Source organism: Anas acuta, chromosome 18 (assembly GCF_963932015.1).
Source record: "Anas acuta chromosome 18, bAnaAcu1.1, whole genome shotgun sequence".
Taxonomy (NCBI): domain Eukaryota; kingdom Metazoa; phylum Chordata; class Aves; order Anseriformes; family Anatidae; genus Anas; species Anas acuta.
Genome location: NC_088996.1, coordinates 5235696 through 5263308, shown reverse-complemented (window position 1 = coordinate 5263308; position 27613 = coordinate 5235696). Strand labels below are relative to the sequence as shown.

The 27613-nt window shown below is 56.8% G+C and overlaps 1 protein-coding gene across 4 annotated transcripts in view; it reads right to left on the bottom strand.

Moving 5' to 3' along the window:
• Positions 1 to 15976, bottom strand: part of MGAT5B (alpha-1,6-mannosylglycoprotein 6-beta-N-acetylglucosaminyltransferase B) — a 56273-nt gene extending 40297 nt beyond the window's left edge. Inside the window, exons 1-2 of one of the 4 annotated variants that reach the window (XM_068655101.1) lie at positions 15655 to 15976; positions 9331 to 9443 (exon numbers count right to left, since the gene is read on the bottom strand). In XM_068655101.1, the coding sequence (XP_068511202.1) occupies positions 9331 to 9443; positions 15655 to 15722 (181 nt within the window). In that variant the 5' untranslated portion in view covers positions 15723 to 15976. Of the gene's footprint in view, positions 1 to 9330; positions 9444 to 11129; positions 11247 to 15654 lie in introns of those variants that run through there. The other 3 variants (XM_068655099.1, XM_068655102.1, XM_068655103.1) reach the window with 3 other exon arrangements.
• Between the last annotated feature and the right edge of the window lie 11637 nt (positions 15977 to 27613).

The following is a 27613-nucleotide window of genomic DNA, read 5'->3' as shown; positions in this document are numbered from 1 at the left end:
CCAGGGAAAAGAGAGGAACACGTTGGGGAAACAGTGCTTGGGGTGGCACCCAGCCTTCTGCACCCCTTGTGGTGTCCTCCTCATGGGTGCAGGACCCCAGCACCACTCGGGGATGCAGCAGTAACACCTCACCTCACCCTGATCCTTCTCACACTGCCCTGCATGGGGCTTTTCTACCCAAAACCAGCCCAGTTTCCAGAGGATCACAAGCCTCCCTATCCCAGCAGCCCCAAGATCCCATCCCAGCCGTGCTGGGGAAACCGAGGCACAGCCTCAACCCCCCTCTCCATGGCCCTGAACATCCTCCTGACATTTAAGACGCGATTCTGCAGTCTCTCTCTGCTGTTCATAACATGGCTGATTTGCTGGGGATTTTTTTCCTCCTTCTCAGACATAAGTCACATCCCTGCCTGGCTGTCTTGCAACAGCTGAACGCTCCACTACGAGAAGGGAATTTGCTCAGAGATGGTAAGATATTACTTACATCCACCGAAAATACCAGCTGAATTAATTTCAATCTAAAGCATCATTTGCTTTGCTTTGTTTTTCTCCTTTAAAGGACAACTCCAGACTACTTAAACTCCTCCAAAGGACAGCAGGCTCCTGAAGGAGCAGATGTTCCCGGGGTTCCTCAGCACAGCCACAGCCCCGTACCCTCTGCCAGGACCACGGCAGCTGGGAGATGCACTGGGAGATGTCCTGGGCCAGCAGCCAGCCCCGTGGCTGATCCTAAAGCAACAAACCATGGAGACTTGGAGCTGGAGAGCTGGTGGCCACCTTCCCAGGGAGCAGGGCAGCAGCCCCCCGCTGCTCTCCTGCACTTCTCCATTTACCTTCACTATCATTTTTGATTCAAGCAGCTTAAAAGGCCACAGAGCCAACTAGCCCAGGGCTGGCCCCAGTATAATCCAGTCAAATCATAGCCCAGAAGCCCAGCACCACGTAAGTCCCAGGGCAGACCCGAACTAGTGGCCCCCGGGTCCCTTTGGGGTCCCCAGCCTCGCCTCCTCCCCGGAGGCAGCCTCCACTCACCGACCCGTGTCCGTGCCTGGCAGGGAGCAGAGGGGGCTCCGGGAGCTTCCCCCCACCCCATCACCTCCCCTTTTCCCCCACCATCCTCACAGAAAGGTGCCCAGCACCAGACTCAGCTCCGTACCTCCCCGCTGACACGTGCCCGCTCCGCATTTCCATAGAAATAAGAAAAGGCAGGAGGCTGAGCAGTACAAACAGACGCTTGCATTTAGAGACAGGAGCGTTTCGATACCGCAACACAGAGCACAGGGCTGCGCCCTCCCCATTTTTATTACTTCTTTACCCTCCCACCCACCAAGGGATGGAGATCTGCCCTGGGGGCCATGGGGACAGTCCCAGAAGCCCTGCCACAAGCTGTCACACCGCAGGGAAAACAAGCCTGGTCGTCTCCTCCTGTCCCCAGTCCCATGGGAGAGAGGACAAGAACACGCCCAAACCCAGCATAAGCTGCAGGTCAGCATTTTATTTATTTACTTTTTTTTTTAATAAAAAAGAAAAAAAGAAAACTCTTCCCCATCCCCCTCTCCACTTTTTTTAATGGGTGCTCGCAGGGTATTTTTAGTTGCTCCTCTCTCGCCAGCCAGCACTATTTTAAATTGCATCTTAAGCTATTCCGCAGCGCTGCAAACACCTCGCGCCGCAGGCGAGGCTGCTCCAAACAACAAGATTAACATCGATTTTAAATTGCTTCCTAAAACACAAGGACTGGATCAGCTGCGGTCACGGCGGTGCCCCAGCCCGAAGGACACAGGGCTCTGGGGCTGTGCTGGGTGAATTCAGCACCGAGGGGCAAAGCTGGACCCCGGATTTGGAGCTGGGACCCCCGCTTAGGTGGCAGCCCCAACATCTCTTCGTCCAGCATCTTTACAAGAGAGGCACCCCCTGAGGGTACCAGCACCTAACCAGCTGGTTCTCCTGCAGCCCCCATTGCTGACCCAGGGAAAATGGCATTTTTGGGGAGCCGATGTGCCACGGATGGCAGGAAATTGGCTCAAAGGTTTCCAGGCTGGCATTCACGTGCCCCATCCGCCCCCTCTGCCTCACCGCACGCCCAACTTTATTTACGACCTCACGTTTGAGAGCTTCTCTAATTTAACATTCCCAAAATGACCACCGGTTTTGTTCCAGCCAAAACTACCGGCCAAACAGCTCTGGGCAGCCTGCCACCGCGTTTCAGGGGGGCAAAGAACTCATCCCTCCCTCCAAACCACCCCGCTCAGCGGCCGCATCCAGCTGGGCATCAGCAGAGCCATGGGAAGGGGCTCAGCTAACGTCGTCCCGGGCTGGATGAAGCCCTGGGCCCCCCATTTTGGCCACAGCAACAAATAAATCAGTGGGGAAAATTCCAGCTTTTAGCGGCTGCTCTGGTTCCCGCTGTGCTGGCTTTCTTTTCTGAAGTACCTGCTGCCTCCCGGGCTCAGGATGAATTTTGATTTAGGAGTGAAAGGGGTAATAAAAGCACAGAGAGCCATTAACATTCCTCCTGGCCGTGGTGGGGTGTTTGCTCATCGCAGGTTGATGGAAATGCCATTTGACTTCCTTAGGAGCTATAGAAAATCAATTAATTGATTTAATCATTCCCCGGGGAGCCGCTGCTCACGGAGATAATGGAGCGCCGGGGGCCAGCGGGGCGCTGCTGGTCCCACACGGGGGGACGTGGGCAGGAGGGGGCCTCAGCCCTGGGCTTTGCTTGGACAAAGGGCTCATCCCAAAGGGACAAAGACCAAGGGGACGGCGCTTCCTGAGCCCCACAGCCCCCCCGTGCACCACAGCAGCCCCGGGGGACACGGCACACAGTGGGACCATCGCTCACCTCCGCTCCCACCCCATCACAATTAGCTGCTCCATCAATTCACGGCTTGTGAACCAGCACTGCTGTCTTTCACCAAGTTTGGTGGCATTTAAATTTATTTTTTTCAAGCCTGCAGGCATCCGGTGCCGGGCAGTGACTGTGCCAAGCGGGCACTCGGGGAGGAGACGTGCGCCCAGGGCAGGTTAAGCCTCACCCACCACTTCAGCCCTGGCTTCGTTCCACACCTCTTTGCCCTGCAAAGTGCCCATCTGCGTCTTACTCCCATGTGCATCCCAGTGGACTCTGTGCTGAGCCCTCCTCAAGCACACAGAAACCAGGCTGGGTGCCCCATCCCTTCCCAAAAACTGCCACTGGGAGAAACCATCTCCAAGCTAACACAGCTGAGCCACTGAGATAAATGGGGACCCCACACGGGTGTCTTTATTTTCCCCCTATTCCAACAGGGCTCCTTTCCCTGCCCGGAATAGCAATTTAATAAGAGCTGTAAAGTTTTATGCTTCCACTTTCAGCTCCCTTTTCAGAAGGGGGCTGGAGGCTCGAGCACGGCTTGTGCACCCCAAGCACGGGGGTGTGCTGAGCTGGGAGCAAAGCGCCCAACAGGCAGCACGGCCTCGTGCACCAGCCCAGGAGCACAGGGACCAGCACCCCCAGCCCCTCTGCTACATCCCTGCCTGGCACCCTGGGGGACTCCAGAAGACTAAGGCACAAGGAGAGGATGGGTATTTTTAACCAAATTCCTCTTTTTCCACCTGATCCTGGTGCCAGCAGCACCCGCACCCCCAGACGGAGCTGCTGTCACCCGCAGCCGCTCCCCGCGGCCACTTCTTATCACCGAGCATGGCTTTAACCAATAATTAACAAAGCCTCCCTGTACCCAACAGCCAGAGCAGCAGAAGTCATCACTGCAGCTGCGTGCAGAGCTATCTACTAAAAAGAGCCCCCGGAGCACCCGAGCATCTGCCAGGAGCGGCAGGGAGCGGGGCTGGGGGGGGGAGGCAGAAAGCCCTTGCTCCACATTTGGGATCTGCTTCCCGAGCCAAGGAGGTGCTCCAGCACCAGCCGGTTTGCCTTGGCACTGGCCAGGCAGCCTGGTCCAGGATCAGCTTTGGATGGGGGCAGCAGCAGCAGAGCCAGCCACGAGGTGCTGCAGGGGCTGGAGGACATCACCCGCAGCTGCAGGCAGGCTCCGGGTACCAAAGAGCTGCCTGGCACACTTCTCCAGGCAGGTTTCACCTGGCTGGCATCCCTCCAGCTGCCTGCAAGCTCCAGCAGACTCAAACCCAGCTCTCGATGCAGCAGCAGCAGAAATAACCTGCGGGGATATGCAGGACCCGCACCCTCCTAGCAGCCTTGGTGCCACCAGCACCCACCCCAGGGACCTGGGGAAGCCACCAGCCACCCCACTGGGGTAGATATCAGGCAGGGGAGCCTCCCGCTGCCTTTTGCCAGAGTTTTGCATAAGCCAAATCTGAATTCAGGTCACGGTGCTGCGACAGCGCTCCCGTCCCCCCGCCTGCACACGCACCCCGCTGCTGCCCGGGCGAAGCGCTCACGCTCCAGCGGCGGATCCTGACAAGGTGCTTACAAGCCACTGCAGATGGTTATCCGGCCCCGCTCAGCAAACAACGACAAAACATAGCCAAGGCAGCCCTGGGGAGAGCTGGAACTCACCCGGGAAGAAACTGGGAATAATTATTGCTGAGTCTGCCCAGCCGAACCCACCCAGCTCTGTCCCAGCTCTGCTCACGTCCCCCCATCACCGCCACTTGGGGGCACGAGGCTTTGTGAGCAGTTCTCTCCTGGCATCATCAGCATGCGCTAAAGGCAGTAAGACAAATTGATAACCCTGCATGACCTTTTGAAAGCAAAGGGAACGTGAGCATCGCTGGAAAGGTACGTGCGTGCCCTTCATCCCCAGCCCAGGAGGCAGCAGCCCAAGCACTTGCTCCCAGGGTCGGCTGAGAGGGGCTGGCAAGGCTACTTGGAGGGGTTTTGCTCATCCCAAGCCACGTTCCCATCAAAAGAGCTTCATTCCCTGCCTGAAGGCAGGGGAAAAAGCAGCAATAACCCTTCCCAGGACAGAAGGAGGGGGGATTTATAAGGACAGACACCTGTGTGCTGTTTTAACCCCCCATGCTGAGCAGCGCCTCGCTGCAGCCAGGACCCCACAAGCAGAGCCCAGCCACCCCCACACAATCAGCTCCGCAGAGAGGTCAGGAACCCTCTGCACACCTCCTCCTCCCCCAGCTGCAGGAGGACGACAGCTCCTCGAGCTCTCTCTGATCATTAGCGATGCTCAGCTTGACCTTTCCGCATCTCCTGCGAGAACAAACGACGGAGGTACCCGGCCAGGCTGAGCCAGCCGGGGAGCTGCCGGAGCGGGAGGGGAGCCAGCAGAGGCAGGAGTGAGAGCAAAGGACCCTTCTTAGGGGATCACCTCGGTTTTCTCACGTTTCTGCTCAGCCTCTTTGCTCAGCTCCTCGGGGAGCCATTCAGGGCATTGAAGGAACACGAGATCCCGTCGTTTCATGGTGCTGTGACTCCGGAACGGCAGAGATGCCCTACAAAACCCTCCGCAACCTTCACCATTATCTGCTGCGGCACAACTCCCCCTCCGTGAGCATCCCTCCTCCTGAGGGAGGAATCCCAGCCCTGAGGTACTGAGCTGTGCTGCACAGCCCTGAACAACCTCTCCGCTTCTGTGTTCACTGAGGGAAGAAATTGCTTTAAGCAGGTGAGACTCCAGGATCCGGAGCAAGCCACGACCGCAGGAGAGGCGCAGAGCTTTGGTAGCTGTAAAACAGGACAAGGGCTGGTTTTGGGAAGGCGGGGGGGGATTTCTGCCAGGTGATGCTCAGAATCGTTTCCAGCACAAAGTGCTTTGGCTGCTGGCTCTCTCCTGAGAGTCCTCAAGTCCCGAGCAATGAACCGGAGCCATCCTGGCAGCCCAGGAAAGCAGCACTGCAGATCAGGATGCCTGGGAAACCTGGTACTCATCCCACAAGGTGGTCAGTAACCTCGACCCCAAGGAGATCGGGCCCCAAAACGCATCCCAGCAACCCAGGACGAGGTGCAGCAGCCTTGCAGAGGACGTGCTAAAAGCAGCTCAGCACCACCCTTCCCTTCCTTCGTCCCATTTCCTATTAGGCTGAGAAAACACAATGTAGGAGCCACGGCCACCAGCAGGAAGCCATCTGGAGACGCTGCTGGGGGATTGTTTTGGGGGAAAAAAGGCAGGTGCTGAGCTTCTCAAGCTGAGCATCAGCCGGACAGGAACCGCTTGAGGCTGGGTTGGAGAGGCAGCTGCAGGAGCAGCATCAGTAGGCACAGCCCCAGTGCTCAGCCAGCAGCCACATCCCAAAGGTGTCGATGAGAGCTGCTCGAAGCATTCACACCCAAGCACCGTCAGCATCAGCAGAACTCAGCCCATGCTCTCGGAGCCAGCAGCGAGGGCTGGTTTGGGAATTCAGACCCATCCTACGCATCCCCAGGGCTGCTGCAGCACCTTCCGCTCCAGCATATGGGAGAAAAACAACAATCAGAAGTCCTGCCACTCCTAAACTAGCTACAGCAGTTGCAGGCGATATTCCAGCCACTTGTAATCACGGTTTAACACTTAATAACCTATTTTCCTCTGCTAAGCCCTGCAGCAGCAGGCTGTGCATCATCACCGAGATCAGCCCAGGGCCGCAGAGCTGCCGTCGCCCTGCCAGCGCTCGCTGCTCCGCTCTGCCCATTAAACATTTTGGTGAGGTTTTCGGATCAGACCCCTGCCCCAGGCCAGCTCTACTCCAGCAGTAAAATAAAGCAGAGAAGCTCGGGAGGAGAAAGAATAAGAAAAACATTTCAAATTCTAAGCAGGAGGAGAGACGAGGGCACAGAAACCTGAATCTCTCGAGTCTCGAGCTGCTCCCAAAGCGTCTCCCACATTCAAAATTTATAGACTTGTCTGTTCTCTCTTTCTCATCTGGATCTTTGTTTGTAGAACAAATTCTCTCGGTGGCCATTTCAAAACAAAGGAACCTTTGTCTGTGTTTACTTGACGGCGGCGGATTAGGATAAAATAACTTGCTTTTCTGAAGGTTTTTATTTATCGTTAAGAGGCAAAGCCTCTGCTGCATCGAATCGCCAGGCAGAGAACCCATCCGAGGCATGATTTCTGGCACACACCAGGAAACTTGGAGAAAGCCTCCTGGAAGCGGATTCACGTATAAAAATAAAATTAAAAAGGGGATTAGCTCCTAGATTGTGACATTATCCATTTCTCCTTTTCACACTCTGGCCTTACATCTGTCTTCATTTGGCTCTGATTGTTGCTCACGCAGCTCCAAGCCAAGACAGCCCTGGGTGAGTCCGTGCCATTCCCCTAAGCCCCCTGCTCTGCTCGGAGCACCCTTTGGGTGAGCACACGTCAGACCCAGGGGCAGATTTTGGGTTGCAGCACCCGAGAGGCAGGGCATGGGAGAGAAGCAGGAACAGCCCCAGCCTGGGTTATAAATTAGCAGCATGATGGGTGCTCCACAAGCCAGCAGGATTTCTCCAGCATGAATTATTTTGAAGCCCCTGGGAGCCAGGTCCAATCCCTGGCTCTCCACAGCCACCCACAAATTTTGGGACGTGGGATTATTTGCTCACACCTGGCAGGCCAGGATGCTCCAGTTCCACCCTGCAGACACAACCAGCACCGTCATGAGGACCAGAGCAGGATGGGACCCTGGCTAGCCAAGCAGCCCAGTAAAAGCTCCTCCTCTGTCGGATCAGCCCACAAATGGGTAGATGGGAAGGATGCTGCCGGCTTGCAGTACAAAATTAATCTGTTAATGAAGGATGCTCAGAAGGGGCCGCTGAACCCAGCGCCCTGAGGAGCCCAAGCACCCCTTGCCCAGCCAGGCAGCACCGCAGAGGACCTCGGTTCATTGTAGATGGGGGGCCTGTCCCAGGACACCCAAACCAGGGGGCTCAGCAGACCTGAGCACGCACCCAGGAATTCCTCCAGAGCCACTGGGCTTGGACCCGTGCGGGTTTGTGAGCGCTGGCCCGCTTCCCATCGCTGCTTGCATCAAAGCTCATCAGCCCAGCAAAATTAACCTGCTCCTCCGAGCTCGTCTCCAGCCCGGCATCGTGCTCTTAACAGCAACGATAACAGCCAGCAATATTTCTTGGGATCCGTAACACATGTTAATTAAATGCCCGTGTATTATTCAAACAGACCTGTTGAGACCTCGCAGAGCTAATGAAAGCGCATCTGTCTCTGTCCCACCGCCCCTTGCCCCATCACGCAGGGGTCCAGCGCAGCTCAGCACCCCTCCATGGGGTCGGGCTCACATCCCTGCCCCAAGCAGAGCAGCCCCAGAGCTCTGACCGAGGTTCCTGCAGCCTCACATCGCCCAGAGGGGCTTTGGATGTCCAGGGATGGGGTTTTCCCACACGCAGGGACCCCAGCACCAAACAGCACCCCTGCTTCAGGTACAGGAGAGGAGCCCTCCCTCCTCTTCCAGGCAGTGTGTTGGACAATAAATGGACCCAAGAAGAGGCACGGCAGCAGCCACACCTGCAGCAAACCATCTGGAAGCAGTAACTGGGTCGGCAAATCCACCCAATGACTTAAAATGGATTTGGTCACAATTCCTGAGCTTGCTAACAAAGCAGCACTTGCCTTGCCTGGAGTTACAGACCAACCGAAGACATGAAAAATTAGAAGGCTTAGGTCAGAGATGTTTTTCTCTTATTATAAATAAAACACACCCAGACCGTGCAGCCCCCGAGCAGAGCCGGGGACATCTCTCCCTGCTGGTGAGGAGCACCCCAGAGCTCAGGGGCAGCACGGGGAGCCAGCTCACACATCTTGGCTCAATCGCCTACAGCAGGGAGCCCAGCTGAGTCAGAGGTGTGCTAAAAGGCTCCTGCTGCTCCCTGATCCATCTCACCTGGCAAAGGAGACACACAGAGGTGGGAGCCAGGGGACTCGGGTTTGGGTTAAATTGGTGACCGGAGTGAGGATGGGAAAAGGGACCCCACTACCGCATCCAGAAAGGGGAGGAAGAGGCTGAATAATAGTTTTGCCCCGGCTTCATAAAGTTCTTTGGGGATGGGACCAGGAACTTCTGCCCTTCCAGTGTTCACCCCTTCTCCTCAGGCTCCCAAGGGTGCTGGGGTTCTCCTGGGACAGAGGGGAATGTCCCGGGCAGGTGAATTTAAGCACACATCTTCTAAAAGGATAACCACAACAAAGCTTCTGCTCACCTTCCTCATATGCATCTTCTCATCCCCAGCAGCCCAAAATCCCTCCTAACAGGACTTTTGTAAGCACGACCCAGACTGGTTGCACTCAGCATGGGGACAGGGATGCTAACAGGCTCTGTGACCCTGCTATGGGACTGGGGGAAGCTCTGGGATGTACCAAGCACCATCCTTTTGGCATCCCCAGTGCTCTCCAGCTGGACCACGGGCAGTCATCGAGCAGACAGGATGGGCAGGATGCTTACCTTCGGTTCGGATGGTGAAGGGCGAGTCCCCCAGGCGTTTGGCTGAGAACTGCCCTCCCAGAGACGTCATCAAGAAGCACAGGGTGAAAAATCCAATACCCAGCACGAATATCCTGCAGGAGGGAAAGCAGCGCTGTAAGGAGGCGTGCAGGGTGCCCCAGGACAGCCCCACCACCCGTGGGTCCATGGGGCAGCCCCTCGGCACCCACATGAGCTGCTTTGCTTGGGGACGTGTGGCAGAGGTGGCCAGGGCAGCCCCTGCTCACTCCTCCAGCCTGGGGAAGGAGCATCCCTGCTGCCCCTGCAGTGCAAAAGCAGCACCTTGCCTCCCACCACAGCCAGAGCCACGCACACGTAATGAGAGCCCCAGGATGCTCCTGCCTGAAGCCCGGCAGCAAACCAGTGGGTTTAGCCCAAATCCACCCTCCAAAATCACTGCGACCTGCTCAGATGGACAGGCCTAGAGAGGGAGCCGAGGGCCCGTGCCTGGGGTGGGAAAGCTCGGGCAGAGCGGGCTGCAGGAACCGCTCAGACAATAGCCATTCTCCTTCAGAGGGGGCCCAGAGAAAAGACAGACCTTGTGCCTTCCCTTCCTTCCACAGGAGCTAAAAAAAAAACACACAGGACCCTTTTGTTCCCCCCCGTAGCTAGACCACCGGTGTTTCCCCTTGTGTCTGCTTCACACGCACAGGCAGCCCTGTTCCAGGGGCCAGGAAGGGACCTGTGCTGACTGGGAAATCATCCCCCAAATCCCCTGGTCCCTCTGTGGGCAGGATGAGAGCTCTCCGGGATGCTCCTCTCTATGCCAGAGCTCTCTGGGGTGCTGCTCTCCAATTTAGGGGTGAAAAGCCTGAGGGCAGGGCTCTGCACAAGCAGCAGGGTGAGCACACACCATAGGAGCATCACACAAAGCCTCCCTGGAGGGCAAGCACACAAGGACAGCACGCTGCGCTTGGGGACAGCGAGGGGAAGAGCGCAGAGCCCACTCCGCATCACCCTGCACCTTGGGAGGATTCTCCCAGAAAGGATTTTCGGAAAATCCTGTCCATGAGGGACCCTCAGCGTAGATTTGTGAACGTTACAGCCTCTCCTCTGAGAGATAAAAGGGTTCTTCACTAGCTCGTGCTGAAGGGTGCTTTCCAGAGGCCAGGAAGCCCTCTCAGGCTTTCAGACACGGACTTGGCCACCGCTGGCGGGATCACAGCGTGCCCAAACAGCCGAGCCCAGCAAGCGCCTGGCCGCCTTCCACCGCCAGTTCCAAGGAGAAGAGCCAGCAGCCAAACATCCTGATGGAGCACAGGGTTTGTCTTTAAATAGCTGCACCCCACGGGTGATGAACAGCCCCGTACAGGTGCTCGTTGGCATTTCTGCCTCGCTGAGCCCCAGGGAAGCGAGCCACGGACACCGGGCAGCAGCAGCGCGCTCCCCAGCTCACAGCATTAACCACGGGGTGCAGGACTCACACGTGGAAATACAGCACAGCTACCTAACACCAAAATCACACTTTCCCAAAGAAAAGCTCAGAAAGGAACTCTGCAGCCCTCCATCTAACCGTTATTTTGTAGTTAAAAGGCAGGGATTAGGAGCCAGCCATAAACCTAGCCTCCGGCACATCAGCACTGCTATTACCCGCTGCTGGTAAAACACAGCGCCTGCCTTCAACACATCTTCGCTACAGGAGATGCTTCGGAGAGCTAAAGCACAGCACTAGGAGGCTGGAGAAGGACTGGGATTCCCAGGGAACCTACAGAGGAGCCCCCAGGGCTGCACCCTAGAAGAAGAGCCTTTGGGGACACCACCAGCATCGCGCTGGCTCCGACACTCCTCTCACCCCAGAGTTACACACCCCAGACCCAGCCAGCTCACAAGCGAAGCATTTCCTCTGCTGGAAGCCCTCTGCTCCAAGGAGCCCCTGCCAAAAAGCAGCCACCTGCCCCCCCACTCACATTTATCCTCCCCAACCCATCCCCAGCTGGGTCCCGCAGCAGATCAGGGTCACCCGGGCACCGGCTCTGCAGCTCCCCAGCCCTTTCTCACCCCCTGCTCATCAAGAGAAAAAGCAACGCCCTGCCTCGTTAGCATTCATTTGGTGGCCCTGGAGGAGAAGCTGCTGCCCGTGGGGTGTGTGGCATCTCTGGCCCTGCTCCATGGCCCAGGCTGGGGCACAGCCCTGCTGAATGCCACCGGGAAGGCTCACGGATCTCTTTGGATACCCACGGCCAGGCACAGGGACAGCTGACTTCACCAAGGGAGGGGATGTTCAAACGCCTGAGTAAAACAGCCTAAAATCCCATGCAGACACTCCAGGAAAGAAGCAGACCAAGGCCCTTTTATTTGTGAATGAGCCTGCCCCAGGGGATGGAAAGCAGTTTAGCCAAGCTATAAAAAGCATCACATCCAGACCCGCATCCCTAAAGGCTCGTTGGTGGCCGATGCTTGTGAGCACGCAGGGATGACCCCGGAGAGCTCAGCCCCCTCCCAAAGCAGACCTTGTGGAAGGGTTCCCAGGGAGCTTTCGGCTCAGCTCGGGCAGGGAGGTGACTGCAGAGGCCGCAGAGCATCCCTGATGCTGCGAAGCATCGGGGCTTCGCATGATCTGCTTGGGGAGGTGGCGATTTGGGGACTGTGGGCACACCACACTGCCTGTCCCCATCACCCTGCCCTGTACCCAGCCACACTGGGTCGGGGAGAGGCAATGCAGGGGTGGCAGAATTCACCCCTGGGGCAGAGGACAAGAGCCTCGTGGAGGAGGCACAAGCAGAAGGAGGAGGTCAAAGCTCAGCCCGTGACCGAGGGTCCCCTGGGGGCACAAGGTGCTGCGGAGCCCACCCGCTGCCTGCTGCCCCTTCCCAAGGGATGCATCACCCGAGGGAGGGCTGCTGAAGGAACCGGAGCTGCTCCCGCTCTTTATTCTCACCCCTCCTATTGACAGTATCTTCATCGTTATGCAAGAGCTTGTTTACGCATTTTTAATCTTCATAATTATAACCTGGCAAGGAGCGGTGGTTCAACTCCGGGAAGAAAGGGAGGGAAGAGGGAAAGGCTGGGAGGTGAGCTGTGCTCAGGCATCTCATTAGCAGACAAAATCTTTTTGATTTGGACTGGATTACAGAGAGTGGCGGAGACACAGGAAGCTTTTTTTTTTTCTTCTTTTTTAAATAAAAATGAGGATCAGAGCCTAACCCAAATTAAGGTGCTTGGGAGGAGAAGCAGACCCAGCCCGATGGCAGCAGGGAGCTGCCAGGGGCGGCTCGCAGCAGAGGACCCCGTCTTGTTCACCTCATGCTGACCTGCTCCTGGGGAATAAAGACATTTGGCCCAGCCTTAATCGAGCAGAAATTTTCCTTGTCCGGAAAATGAACGGCACGAAGTAGGTAAATCTACCAGAACTCAGCTCTTCCAGCAACTGAGCTGGGAGCTCTGTGGGACCCAAATGACATCCCCCCTGCTCGCTGGCTCTGCCTGCCACCTGTAATCCACCACCACGGCGCTCCGACGGGGCCACGGCTCTGGTGCCAAATCCCTCCACACATCCACCTCGCGCTGCGATGTTCACAAATCAGGGCTGTGGCTCCGTGCCCAAACCAGGAGGAAGCCAAATTCCCTGGCTCGTCAGTGCAAATCAGAAACGTTGCCCATACACCGTAGGTTTTAGCCCTGCAGGTAAGAGCTGGATGCACCCGGAGGGACCGAGCACCACGAGGGGGGCAGCAGCACCCAGCAGGATGGGGCTGTGCCACTGGGGCCAGCTGCACGCGGTGCTGCGCTGCCTTGCTGGGACAAAATTGGGAATATCACCCGAGTGGGATGCTGAGGGCTGGCATCTCGTATCAGACAGGTTTTCAACGCCTGAGTCTCCGGAGCCCAAAGGCTGAAGCACAATTTCCAAGAGCAGCAGCCGGACTAACGCCAACTGCTCTGTCTCTTACAGAAATATCGCAGGGGAAATATTCCCCCACGAGGGGCCGCGGAGCAAATTCTCCTTCTGACCAGCGTTGTAGACGCACTAAAAGCCTGCCCTCGGTACCCAGCAGGCAAACTGTCCCAAACACCCCATGCTCCGCAAAACCCAGCGCCAGGCGAGCTGCACCGGGGCGCTCCCAGCCCCGTGGTAAATCCCAGCCTGACCCCAGCACTCACAAACCGCCCTCCTTTCGCTGCTGAGGCTGAAGTCAGAGCCATCCTCGGGCACTTCCACAACCCGTTCACACGCTGGCTTGCTCTCTCTCTCCCTTTTCCACTTGCCGCAGGCGCTTTCACGGCTCAGGGCTTCGCGTTGCTTTGCTAAGCATGTCTGGAGCGTGATTAATGAAATGTTTTGGTGCAAAGGGTCAGGTTCCCTGCTCGCTGTTTGCTGATGGCACCGCTGCCAGGAGCCTACACCAGGCAGGGGATCACACCACGGGTTTCTGCTGAGCAGCGCAGCTTTGCCCAGACAGAAACAAGGATCTGATTTATGGGACCCGTCCCCAATGCCCCCACAGCAGCACCTTCCCTGGCTCCTGCACATTGTCCCCAGTTCACATCGGCTGGGGGTGCTGATTTTAGGGGAGCAGAGCTGATTTGCACCGGGTTACAGCTGGACCAGGGCACAGCCAACACTCGCCCAGGGTGGGAGCAAGGTGACAGCCCCACGGGGCCATGGCACAGTGGGGTTCAAATCAGCAGGGCACCAACACACGGGGTGCTGAGCTGGGCACTGGGACAGCTGGGAGAGGGTCTCAGGACTTTCTCCTCTTATAGAAGAAAACCTGACTGGTTCACAGCGAAACCCTGCTGGTCGCAGTGGTGTCCTTACTGGTCTGCACTGGTTTGAGAGCAGAAGCCAGCTCAGGGCATGCAGGCAGGACTGTGTGGGACACCAGAAAAACCCCAGCCTGGAGCATTCTCACCCTCACACCCACCCACCCACATCCTCATCTCTCACAGGTCCCTGTGACCACCCTGAGACTCAATCCCTGATCCCAGGTCACTGCTGAGGACGAGCTTCCCCTGCCCCAGGAGTGATGCTCAGGGCACAGGGGGAGGGATGCTCAACCCAGTCCCTTCCACCTGGGGACTTCAAACCCACTCGAGGAAGCAAGCAGCCGCTGTCAAAGCTGTGCTGAGCACACCCCTGGGGTGCAAGCATCCTTCCCACCTCTCATGGCTGTTGCCCTCCCACTGCTGCACGCTCACAGCCCCAGAGCTTTGCCCCTTTTCATCCTACCGAGCCGCCGGTGCACCCCACGCCCTGAGCCGCAGGGACCCTCACACCTCTGCTCCGCCACCACTTTCCCTTGTGACCTTGGCCAAGTCCCTGAGCCCCAGGGCGCTGCCACAGGATCCGGCAGCAAGAATCCCTCCAGGCAAGCAGCACAGAGCCAGGTGGAGCTGGACATCTCCAAAACACGAGCACAAGCGAGCGGCACAAGCACAGCCCCATCCTCCCGACCGTCTGCGAGCAGCAGCCTGGGCGCAGCAGAAAGGCAGTGGTCAGACCCCTCCGGTGGTCCCAGGCTCCCCCATACAGGGGGGAGCACTGCCAGCCTCAGCTCACCCCATGCCACGCTTCGCTTTCCCCTCGTGAGTTTTTTTTTTTTTGCTCCCCTTAGAAAACATAAAACAAATCCAAGCAATTACCGGTGCCTCCCATGTGGCGCAGGTCTGGGAGCGACCAAAAAGCATCCCTGGCGAAATGAGGGTGCTGGAGAGCAAGGAGAAGAGGGGGAAAGCCAGTGCATGGAGGCAAGGATGAGGAGAGTTCAACCAAGGGGGGAAAAAAAAAGCCAGGGGTGGGCACGGACGTGCTGGGTTTCAGGCACGGATACGATATCAGCCCCAGCCCCGCTGCCAGTTCAGGTGTGGGTTTCAAAATCCCCATCAGCAGCGGCGGATCCAAGCCAGAGAAACCAATTCTCCCGTGAGTACTGACACCTCCGATGGAGGTATTAAAAAAAAGGCAGCCACAAACAGCCCTGAAATGAATCCCCCAAAAGGTACCGGCGTGAGGAGTGAACGGGGAGCCAGCGGGCAGCGAGCGCTGCAGGACCAGCACGGCACTGACCTGCGGGCAAACTTGCCTGGACGCCTGGTATTTCCAGGTGGCACCGATGCCCCCGGTAAGCCCCATGCAGAAATAAAAATGAAATTAAAATAAGAAGACGAAGCGAGGCGCAAACACCATGCACAAATAAAAATAAAATTTAAATAATAAGAAGAAGCGAACCACAAACCCCAGGCGCAAATAAAAATAAAATAATGATAATAATGGTAAAACAAAGAAAATAAAAATTAAAATAATAAAAATGCTTTCCATCCCAGAGCCAAGACAACCAACTTTACCTAAAGGGTCTCAAGGTGACGAGACATCTTCTGACCATTATCTTGCCATCCGCGTTGACTGTGATCATCCTTCAAAGGCGGGGGGGCGGCGGGGAGGGGGCGACCCTCGCCCCCCCCCCCCCACCCCAATCCCCCAAAGGGGAACCTCAGCAGCGAGCTGGGGAGACTTGGGGGGGGGGGGTCCTCAGCGGGGCCGCATGGTGCGGAGCGGGGCGCGGAGCGGGTGCGGAGCGGGGCGCGGAGCGGGGCCAGCGGTGCCCCCCCAGCCGCCCGGCGCGCCCCCGGCGGGGCCGCCCCGCTCCGCTCCGCGCAGCCCCGCGGGCAGCTCCGCACCGCTCCGCTCCGCCCCGCTCCGCGCAGCCTGCGCCGGGGATGCTCGGCCACCGTGTGCCATCTAGCGGCCCCGGCGCCGGAGTAATTGGAGAGATTTAGAGGGTTTTTTTAGTCCTTTTTTTAATTTTTTTTTTTTTTTTGGAGTCACGGGGTTTTGGGGATGGACGGGAGAGGCTGGAAAAGCGGGGAGGGATGAAGTTGGGGTGTTGCGTTGGGGGGTGGTTTTGCGGTGAGATATGATTTTGTGTTATGATGGGGGTTTGGGGAGGTGGTTCGTGCAGCGAAAATGTGGTTTTGCAGTGGAAAATTCCACTAATCTTGCATATTCCAAAGTGATTGTTCAGGTATAGCGGCGTGGGGTACGTTAAGCAGGTAAGGGGACAGCAGGAGGTCCCCAGTGGAAGGTCCCACTGTCCCAAAACAAAGAGGATAGCTAAGAAAAAAAGGAGACGAGCAGCGCGAAATGTGTAAAAACAAAAAATCACCAGCCCTCTAGTCCTTTTTCCCCAAAGAAAAAGGAGAAATTAACGGCTGGTCAAATAAAATTGTACGTATAGGGTACAGTAATAAGCATCCAGTAGGTTGTGAACCTGTAGTGCTGGGTGGGCTAATGAGGAAACGGGAGGAATTAAGTGTAATAACTGGGAATATAAGGTTAGGAGGTTAATAGGGAATAATAGGGAACCTAAGGTTATATTTAAGGTTATAATAAGGGGATATAAGGTTATAATACACTTCTGCTCCTGCTTCAGGCTGCCTGGTGTTGCAGTCACAAATAAAAATGCCACTCCAGCAGCTGCAGGTGGTTTCTCACAGTGCTTTACTCCGTGTGGCTGGTTCAGGAGGAGCACGCTTATCCCTGGGGCAGGCTGAGCTCAGGGGGAGCGTGGCTGTCCCTGGTCCCTGCAGCCACCCCCTGCGGGGGGGGGAGAGCCCAGGAGGCCGGCAGCACCCCCAGGAGCTGGGTGCCCTGTGCTCAGTGCGGGGCTGTGAGCACGGTTCCCCCTTGCCTTGGGGGAATGTGGGAATCCTTGGGTCTGGAATTGGGCTCTGGCTGTGGTTTTGCTTCCCCATTGACCTCTTTGCTCACTGCTACATCCCACGGTGCAGCTTCCCCGGGCACCCCTGGGTGCTGCCATAAGGAATGCCCAGGCACAGGGCCAGGCAGGGGGGCAGAGACGTGACCTTGGTGGCCGTAGGAGCTGAGGCAGGAGAAGCAGCTGCTGAGCTCAGCAGAGGTCCTCCCATCCTCCCCCAGCTCGTGCACCAGGGAGGTGACAAAGGTGACGAGCACAAAGAGCACCCCAATGCTTAAAGCAGCCCAAGGCTCACAGACCCCGTGGGTGCCCCATGTCCAGCCCCCAGCAGGGATCCCCCTGCTTCCTTTTCCCTAAAAGCAGTGACCTAAGCCAGCGATGCTCCAGGTAGCGCGTGCTGCAACAGCCCCAGACACAGGCGAGCTCGCAGACAAAAGGCAGCTAGAAATTTCCCATGAAACAGCACTTTTTGCTGAGGAGAAGTAAGAAAAAAAAAAAATCCTCTCTCAGGGTTTCCTGAGCGCAAAAGGGATTTTGTGCTCATCCACCCTTTTTATAGTGAAATGGGCACTGCCGCGCCTGCTCTGAGCAGGATGGTGCTGGGCTGAGGCAGGTGGACATAAGGACATGCTGTGGATTTGCAAGAAGCAGCAGATCAGCCCTGTCCAAGCCGAATTGAACCCCCTGGGACAGCTCTCCCTGCTCTCCAAAGCAGGCAGCCCAACATCCCAGCGGGACACCCCTCCTCAAAGCCGTTCCTGGGGGCACCTCATGGAAACGGCCTTCCCGAGGAGCTGGGAGGAAATTCGGGCATCCTGCCCAAAAGGTGCAAAGCAGGGGGGTGGGAGAGTTACTGAACTGAGTTTTGCTGCAGGACAGGAGCCCCCCACCTCTCCTAAGGATGACTCTGGGCTGTGCCAAGCAGCAGGCAAAGGGCAGGCAGGGACCAGGGAGGAGATGGTGGCCCCAAACACCTTGATGTGGGGCTGCCCCAGGCTGGTTCAGTCCCCTCTGCCCCACAAGGGGAACTTTCTCCAGCAGGCAGAAGGCAGCTCCGACACCTTGGCTCCCTCCAGGTGCCTCCTGCAGCGCCAGCCAGCCAAAAATACGCAGCAGAATAAAACGCAGAAATCCGTTTTTGGCAATCCCAGTTTAACAAGCTTTGTCCTGGCTCCAGCCAGCACGTTAAGTGGCAACTGGCCATTACCCTGCATGGGATCGCTGAGGCATTAGTGATGTGGTAACAGCCCTATTAACGATGTGCAAAACCCCATAAACACTGCGATTAGAGGGAAACCCTGACTCAAAAGGACACGTCCAGGTCTCCTTGGCACAGACCTCAAGCCTTCGCCTGCTCCCAGCTCCACGGACCCTGCTGGGGGAATCACCCGGGGAGGAGGCAAGACATTTCCCATACACACAGCCCAGGAGGGTGCAGGGGACAGCAGGGAGCCACTGGTGCTCCGAGAGATGGATGTGGTGGGCCACGGCCCAGGCAGAGCCCTCGGTGCTGCTGGGTGCAGGATTTGCCCCCCGTGATGGAGACGTGGCGCTCACCAGCCCCGCGGGGCTCCCATCCCCGAGGAGCAGCGCCGCAGCAGCCGGTCCCTTCCCTGTGCTGCTGCTGGAAAGAAAAGCTTAATTAACCACCAGCCCGCTGGCTGTTTAACGCAATAAATCTAAAACCCAAGGATGGAAAAAAAAAGGTAGTGAATTATCTCCTACAGAGGCTGGAAAGCAATGCCCCCCAGGTGATGAAGTTACACGCGCAATGTGTGCGCATTTGTTGTGAATTGGGCAGCGCAGGGAACGCAGGGAGCCTGCTCAGCAGACAGGTGGTACCAAATAAACCCATTTTACACCAGCTTGAGCCCCTGCTCAGCCAGAGACGGGCTGGGAGCATCTCTGTTAAGGGGTGTGGACAGGAACCTTTGTGGTCCTGCTCGTAACTCCAGCCAGAGCCGCAGCTCCATCTCCTGCACATGCCCAGCAAAAGACTCAGGAATTTCCAGCTCATCCCAAGCACCCAGTTACTGAGTCCCAAGACTCCCTGAGCCAGACAGTGCTGGGTGAAACAGTGGCTTAGATCACCACAGCTAGAGAAAAGGGGCTATAAGTGCAAAGGGGGGGGGGGCTGTAAACCACTACAGATGGTGCTTAAAGCACAACAGCCCAGCACAGGGTGACCACCACCACTGCTCAGCTGAGGGTAACGCGTCCTTGGGCAGTGCCAGTGGTTATATTGGGTTCAGGGTGCAGTGCCCTGGGGTTACAAAAGCACCCCAAACCCTCCAGAGACTGCTCTGCTCCAGCCCAGGGCCCCTCTCCCATGCCTGGGGCTCCGACCCTGCCCACGTTCCTCCTTGGAGCCTTCCAGCTGCTCGGCCTTCGTGGAAAAATAATGATCAGAGCAGAGGAGAACCACAGCAAGCCAGCGAGCTGTAATGTGCTCCGACAAGCTACTTGTCTCAAGTTCTCCCTGCACACAATTTTACCCTTGAGATAGGAAATATAATTTGATTGCCGGAGCTGCGATGCCCAAATGCTTTGGGCAATAAGATCACTTAGTCACAGCAACTTCTCCGTCCCCCTCGAGCCACGCTGCTGCGTACAAGGACCTCTTTATTGGTACGCAGCCACTCGGCTCCGGCGCTGGCTCAGCCTCAATTACAGCATTCACGCCTCTGTCCATCTCTGTAGCAACAAGGCGGAAAGGCTCCCAGCCTGGTGCTGATCTCCTGCACCAGCGAGCCCCTCGTGCTGCTCCGAGCTGCCTGCCAGCGCCGCGACGTGCTCCGGCTGCGCCAGGCAACATAGAGCTGTGATGCACCTCCCTGCACCACCAAAAGCACTGAGGATTTTGGCCCATTCTCAGCAAAAAAAGCGCCCCAGGTTTGCTTTGTCAGCACTCAGGGCATTGAGCTAAGCTCTGGCTGGAGCCACAGCTTAAAAACAGGGGCACTTGGTACCTGTGACCGCTCAGGACACCTTTGCCCCAAAGATCTGGTGAAGAATAATGTCAGCGGTGGGGCCAGGAACAGGGGAACACGCCAGTTTTGGCCCTGGCAAGCGCAGCACTTTAAGAGCAGACCAAAATTTAACCACAAGATTTTAACAGGCAGAGCACACCCTGGGAGAGCAGCAGCACCCAACGCCCCTGGGGATTCTGTACTGGGGGGGTCCAACCACAGACCCCAAGCACGGACCTGCCTGAGTGCCCCCAGGGGATGCAGAGGCTGCAATTTTCTGGTGGCCTCAGGAGCTTTTGGCCACCCTGCTCCCCCAGAGCTGCAAAACAGCAAGGCTGTAGGACATTTGTTTTCTGGGGAGCCCGGTGTCCCCACACCAGGTCCCCCAAGGCTGCTGGTGGAGAACAAGGGTCAGGCAGGGACCGTGGCCGATGGGGACATCCCCACGCTGCTGATCACACAGCCCAGGGGCTCCAGAACCTGCTGGAGATGTGCAGTGGGAGCACAGCACCCTCTGCTCCCAGCACAGCCCTGCGCGGGGAGCTCAGGGAGCTCCTGCCCTCGCCAGCCCATCAGCACCACAAATCCTCTGCTGCCTTCAGCTGCTGACTCAGTTCCAGCTTGGGAGAATGATAGGAAGGTAAGGAGGGCTCCGCGGGTCCCAACAGAATTGTGTATTTTGAGGGAAAAAGCAGCTGAGTTTCCCTTCTTTTTAGAGAAGGGAATTAGTGCGTTTGTCTTATGGTGTTAATTAAAAACAGCAACGACCCTTGCTTAACCAAGGAGAAAAAAAAAAAAAAGCAAGAGGTAAAAGGAAAGCCTGAACCAGCTTTATCAATCCAAAACATTTCCTGGCTGCCCTGCTGTGGAGGGAAGTGCCCAGTGGAAACAAAAGCAGTAATTAAAAATTAAAGAGAGGGAATGAGACGCGGCAGAGCACGGAGGTGCCCTTGTGCCACCGCGGGGCGTCAGCAGGACTGCAGCTCCCCTTCGCCCGACACCAGCAGAGATGCTCCCGGTCCTCGCAGCCGTGGGCAGCTCCCAGCAGCCCAGAGCCAGGCAGGGAAGAAGAAATGAAAATGGGACTGAGCCCGAAATCCCCCTTTGGATGAGGTTGGTTGAGGCTAAGCCCCTGGAGAGCCAAAGCCAGGCTGGGGGGCAGGCAGCCCCTGCTGGGTTGGGTCCAGATGCCTCCAAAGCAGGTCCTGGATCCATCCTTTGGCCAAGCAGATTCCTCGGGGCTGCCACTTCAGCTTTTTGCCTCCTCCTCCACGCTGCTGGCACACGCAGCAGAGCAGCATCCTACAGCCCAGCATGGTCCCAGAGGATGCTCCATTGCTCAGGCACTGAATTAGCATTGAGAGGACGTCGCACAGGGGAGACCAGAAGAAAAATAGGCTGGAGGAGCCTCGCAGGCTGGTTAGCTCCTGCTGCAAGCTCTGCCTCCCCTGATAGGGGCTGCCCAAGGCCAACTGGTGCCCCCCAGCAGGGCTGGTTTGTCCCCCAGGGCTCAGCCAAAGGAGCTCGCTTGCCTGGCAGCACCAAACGCAGGGTTTGGAGAGGTGTCGGAGCCTGAGAATGGGAGAGGATGCCAAGAGCTGGGAGGAAAGAAGAGCTTATAGCCTGCCACAACTACCTCCTGCTCACCAAAACCCAGCCCTGGGCTGTGAGCACCACATCCTGCAAAGAGCCGAGGCGCAGGGGAGCCAAAATCCTTCCCAGCCCTCCAGCACCCGGAGGCATCCGCAGCCTGCTCACCTCCCCAGGGACACGGTGTGCGGTCACCGCCTCTGCCAGTGGCTGAGCCCCACACGTCCCATCTCATACACCCACCCTGCTCCCTTTATTTTCCCTCTCCTAACAACCCCACCAGGGTCAGACCCCACGCAGGGGCTTCACTTGCCTCTCCCAGATGCAGCAGAGGAGACCCCAGGGCACCCTCATTGCAGCCAGCCCCTCGCTCCTGCTGGGTTTTCCTCCCACCCCCTCCCAGTACCCCCAAACCTCCACAGCCGTTACCCCACAATTAACACCAGGCAATCCCAGAGCCCTCCCATGCCCTGGAGACCACCCAGACCCATTGCACCCCAGCACCCCAAAACCTCCTGGCTGTGCGCAGCATCAGGACAGCACCAAGCAAACTGAGGGCACCAGCTCAGGGCAGAGGGAGGCACAAAAGGACATCAGGCACAGCTTGTTTTTTCATTATCAAACCTTTTTCCTAATGCAAAGCACCTGGGAGACCCTGGCAGCACATCCCACAGCCTCCCAGCCCCATCCAGCCCCAGGAGCTGGTGATGCTCTGGATTATTTGGGCACACAGAGCTGGGGGCAGCAGCCCAGAGGCTTTTCCAGCCAGCCCAGGGTGATGCTCGAGGGGATTTCATCGGGTACCTGCCGTGCTCGAGGCTGCTGTGTCGGGAGGCACCTCCCAGACATGGGGAGAAGTCGCATTTTGCAGCCCTGCCCCTGCCAAAAGACTTCAAAAATCACCCAGGGAGTTTTATGTTGTCCTGACATGTTCAAATTCATAGAGCACCAAATGCAAAGCCCCCAGCTACAGGCTGAGATCATGCAATTAGGCCATTGAAAAAATAAAGCCCTGAAACCCTCAGACATTTAAACCTGATGGGCGAGATGAAGAAAAATGGTCGCTTTTCACATGCGATGAGTGGAAATCATTTTAGGTTTTTATTATTATTATTTTAGAAGGGAAATAAGCATATTTCAATCCAGTCAAGAGTGAAATTGAGTTTAACAACAAAGCAATTTGTATTAGTAGAGACCCAGGGAAAAAGCACAGACGAATAGAGGACTGGGAGATACAGAGACGTGTCAGACAACGGTGGGATTAGGAACTAAAAGCGACTTTGCTTTACTGCTGCTAATATAAGCACATAATGATCCACCTCGTTGCTCTCTTCCCAAATAAACACCATAAAAGCACAACAGCAGAAAAGACATCAGGCCCGTGAGGCTGCAGCCTCCCCTTCAGCCCGCTGCCCTGGTTTTGCCCCTGGTGGACAATAAAACCTTTACTGGGAGCTTTGTTCGCCCTGCTTTGGTGTGCAGCTTGGTTTTGGGACAGACACCTGGCACGGCAGCGTCTCTGCGGGATGCTGGAGGTCCTCATGCCTTGTTCCTCCTTTTGAATCAGCTCCATTGCACAGGATCGAGGCCACTGGGTCAAAACTTGGCCGTGTGAACAGGTTGAAGCATCAAATGTAGAAGCAATCACGGTGTCCTACATCCTCCCTGGCTTCAAGGATTCGCCTCACCGGGCAGCTCTGCTTGCATCCCCCCAGCACAATTCATGACTTGAATAGGGAGACAAGCAAATATTGATTACGTGCATTATTAAGTGGAATTTTGGAGGCTGTTTTCTTTCATTTTTCTTTCTCTCCATCACTCTTTTCCTGCAGACGAGTTGGCCACCAGACAAGAAGGTTTTTCTTCTTCTCTTCTCATGGGGAGGAGCGCGGCCGGCAGCGCTGCGCTCCCACGTCTGCCCACACCAGCGCCCTTGCCAGGCCCTTTCTTCTCCAATTTCCCCAAACTGAGAGGAGCAAATCAGAACCAGCAAACTGAGGAGACATCAGAGCCGTGCGTGGCATTGGCAAGGATTGATAAATCTCCTCCAACACGAGCAAACCACCAGCCTTCGCTGCTCGCTCGGGGGGAGCACCCCCCAAACCTCCGCAGTTACGCCTTTGTCTCCTGGAAGCTGGTAAATAATTCAAACAAACTCTCTCTCTCTTTTTTTTTTTTTTTTGTTGCTTTTGTTTCCATTTTAATTAATCCACATAGAATTTTGTCCTCCAAACACAATCGTGGCAGCGCAGGAACAGCAGGTAGAGAATCTCATTACCCAGCCTGGCAGCCAGCTCCTCGCACCATTATTAATAGAGACGTCACCGCGCGAGGAATTAATAAAACCTGACTGCGAGGGGGAAGGGAAGGGCTTCTCCTGGAGCTCGGCACCCTCTGCCTGGTCCCCAGGGTGCAGGAGACACCGGGGGGGTGCTGGGCTCCATCCTGTCCCCGTCCTGGTGTCTGCAGCCCCTTCGTGGCTCCTCGCCCTCTCCAAGCCCAGCTGTGCCACCTCGCCGGCTGCAGTGGGATCCCAAAGCAAGGCGAGGAGATGGAGAAGCCCATCCCCAGATATTTGGATGGTGCCTCAGCATCAGGACCTGATATCACCCATGGGTGGCTTTGCAGGGGCACGAGCAGCTCCGAGGCGATGCCAGAAGGACTCAGCGGGGTTGTTCCCGTGCCCGATCCCATACCCATGCCCCGGGATGTCCCCATTCCCCACCTCCAGCTCCTGCCCTCGCAGCTCCCCACAGGGCTGTGACCCGCTCGGGCTGGTGGCTCGTTGCCTTCATCAGCTGCACTCAGCAGCACATCGCTTAGCAGCTTTAATTAGAGGTGTTAATAGCGCCGGGAGCTCGGGGAAAGAGCAGCGAGGCAGGAGGGAGCAGGGTTTGCAGCCCGATAAGATAACAACGGGAGGAGCTGGGAGACCCCGACCTCCCCAGGGCTTCCCCTCCTGCTGCAGGAGAGCCGCTGGTGCCGCGTGAGATTGCTGGGGAACATCACCCGCGCTGATTATCCTGAATAATTTATGCAGATGTTGTTATGCATCCATATTTCAGGGAAGGCTCACAAAGCCACCATCCTGGTTATCCGCAACCATTTGCTGCGTTCCCAAAAGATCTTGTGGCAGGGCATGGAGGGGGGATCAGGGGGCAGGTTGCACCTCGGGGTCCTCAGCTCCCCGCAGCACCGGGGGCGGCCGTGTCCCCAGGCACCTGCAGCTCCCTGGTGGCTGGGACCTTCCTCCCAGGGGCTCCCCAACAATGAAAAAAAAGGGAATAAGGGAAAATTTGAGGTGTGCAGACCGTGCTGGAGGAGGACACAGCCCAGGGAAGCCTGCTGTTACCCAGCGGAGAGGGTGCTAAAGGAAATATCTGCTGGGTATTTTGCTCCCCGTGGCTCCAGCGTCCCTGTCCCCTACATCCTGGCAGGGTCACCCCACCCTGGCCACCTTTTCTTGGTTTCATTTCTTTCCCTCTGGAGGCGCGCCAGGGAAGTTTCACCCAAGCCAGGCTGCCTGTGCCTTCCGTGAGCCCTCACCTTTTAATTACAGACACAGCCCAAACGAGGAGGCCAGCCACCTGAGCTCCTGCCAGGCAGGGCTATGGAGACGAGCGGGTTCTGCTGTGCTCGGAGCCTCATTTATCACTCACAAGGACGCCGGCGTGCCGAGCCCCCCGCTGCGGGCAGGGAGCCAGCAGCACCCCCAGCAGGGGGAATTTCATCCAGCTTGGCCCCTGCAGCACGGGGCAATGGGGTACGGAGCTCGGGGAAGGAGCTGGTGCCTGCCCCAAGGCGAGCATGAACGCGGGGACTTGCCCAGAGCCCAAATCCCTCCGGGAGCTCGCAGCGTGAGCTGTTATAACGCAGCACGGGTGATTTATGGGGAGAGCTGCTGTCTGCGGCAGCTGAGAGCTGTGAGGCTGGAGTACCAGCATCTGCTTCGGCACGGAGGGGTCGGCAAGGACACAGCGTGATTTACAGGGGGGAGCTGTGTTTGGGCACAGGGAGACCCTCCTGCATGGCTGGGAGCTGCCACCAAGGGTCTTGGGGGTGACAAGCCGGGGGTGGCATCATGGGGGAGGGCACGATGCTCACCTGCAGCCCCCCAGCCAGCTGCCACCTCCTCACAGCTCCACCAAAAGGTTGGAAAATTGGAAATGCCACCTCTGCAAGAGGCCACCAAGCCCCAGTGGCAGGTGTGTGCTCTTTGGGGTTTTGCAGGAGGCAGGGAAAACCTAAATACAGCACGGGGTTGATCAGGAATTGCTGCCAATTAAAGCCCGTAGGGATGCTGGCCATGCATTAAAGGATCCATGCAGCCCGAGCATCCTCCTGTCCTGACCCCTAGAGCTTCGCATGGGGCTGAGAAGTCAGCTCCACCTGAGCAGGGCTCTCGTAGCCCCAGGGAGGCAGGAAAATACAGAAGGGGTGGAAACCAGGACCCATCCCTCCTGTTCCCTGGCCCCGATGCAGCAAACCAGGCTGCAGAGGACTAAAGGAGCACAGCACACGGCAGCTGAGGGCAGGGAGAGCACTCCTCAGCTCCAAACATACAAAAGAAGCCTTTTTTTAAAATCTTTTATAGGGAAACAGCTTCATTTTTTTTTTTGTCTGGAGCAGCCAATCAAGCCCAAAGAGTTGCATCCAACTGCGAGAGGGGAAAAAAAAAACATAGGTCTATTAAAAATGATGAAAGACACCTTGACAGTGTCCTTTTAATGTAATTAAAAACCTATTTAAAGGCATGCCAAATGTTTACTAATTAAATGAGCGCTTCATTCTGTAGACATAATGGGGAAAAAAGTAATCACGATACTTTTAGCAAATCCCAGGTTTTTAAAGAAATAATTACTTGATAGAAAATGAGTTACTAAATTAAACCATTCTTTACCAACTGCGGTGCTTTTTTCTTCTTTTCTCTTTTTGCTCATTTTGTGCAGCAAGTCGAATCCCCAAACTGCCTGGGATAGGTTTTTATTCTGAATAACGAATGGTTCGGATGAAAGGAATGAAGAAGGAAGAGGAGTGGGACTGACCAGCGGGTCCCCAGGCCCTAGCCCGTGGCTACTAAAGGGAAAAGGGTGATGTGCTTGGAACAAACTTCAGGGTTTCAGCCTCTCTTGGGAACGGGGGACTTCTGGAAGGTGCCTGCGGGGCTGATGCTTCGTGATGCCCTGGCTCTGCTCCACCACAGCCACCAGGAGCCACCAGCGGAGGCAGAGCCCCACTCAGCCCCCGGGCAGGATGGCCACGAGGTTGGCCGTGGGTTGTCAGGAGGTGTTCAGAAGCCCCCCAGACACAGTTTGGGGTGGTCCCGCAGTGGGTTTGGAGCCTCCCAGGTCCCTGCCCAGCCCAGGCGCCCTGCGATGGCCCAGGAGGGCAGGAGAGGGGCTGGTGCCAAAGGCAACGCTGCAGCCCCCAGCCCTGCCCGCCAGTCCCAGCTCCCAGATCCAGCACACGGGGAGGGAAAAAGGAATCCAGGCACCTCACAACCAACAGCAACCAGCACGTCCCCTCCTCCCGCAGGCACTTGCAAAAGCAATTCTGGCCAAGCCAGCTCTTATTTCCGCGCATCGAACACACGGCACTTAACAGAACACGGCTCCATAAACCACCTGGCACTTATTTTTTTCAGCCCAGCAGCTCTACCTGGCTTTTTCCAGGCGGAGGCACGGACCACAGACACGAGCCTGCTAATTTAAGGTGACACCAGCCCGAGAGGAGAGGTGGCAGAGGCGCGGCGGCGGCCGACATCTGCGCAGGCAGGCGGCTGGCGGCTGGCTCCGAGCTGTCGGCTCGCAGGGCACTTTGATAGCAGATGGCGAGTCTGATTGCATTTGCTGATAGCGGCTTAGGAGGCTTAGCTTTGATCTTGACTTTCCCCCGGTTAGCCGATTTCTGGCGGGGCGCTGCGGGGAGGTGTTACGAGAGATTTATTAACAAGATAAAGCGCAACGCCAGGAAAAGCTGCTCCGGCAAAACGCGCTCCCCCCCCTCACGCACGCACAGACATAAATCCAG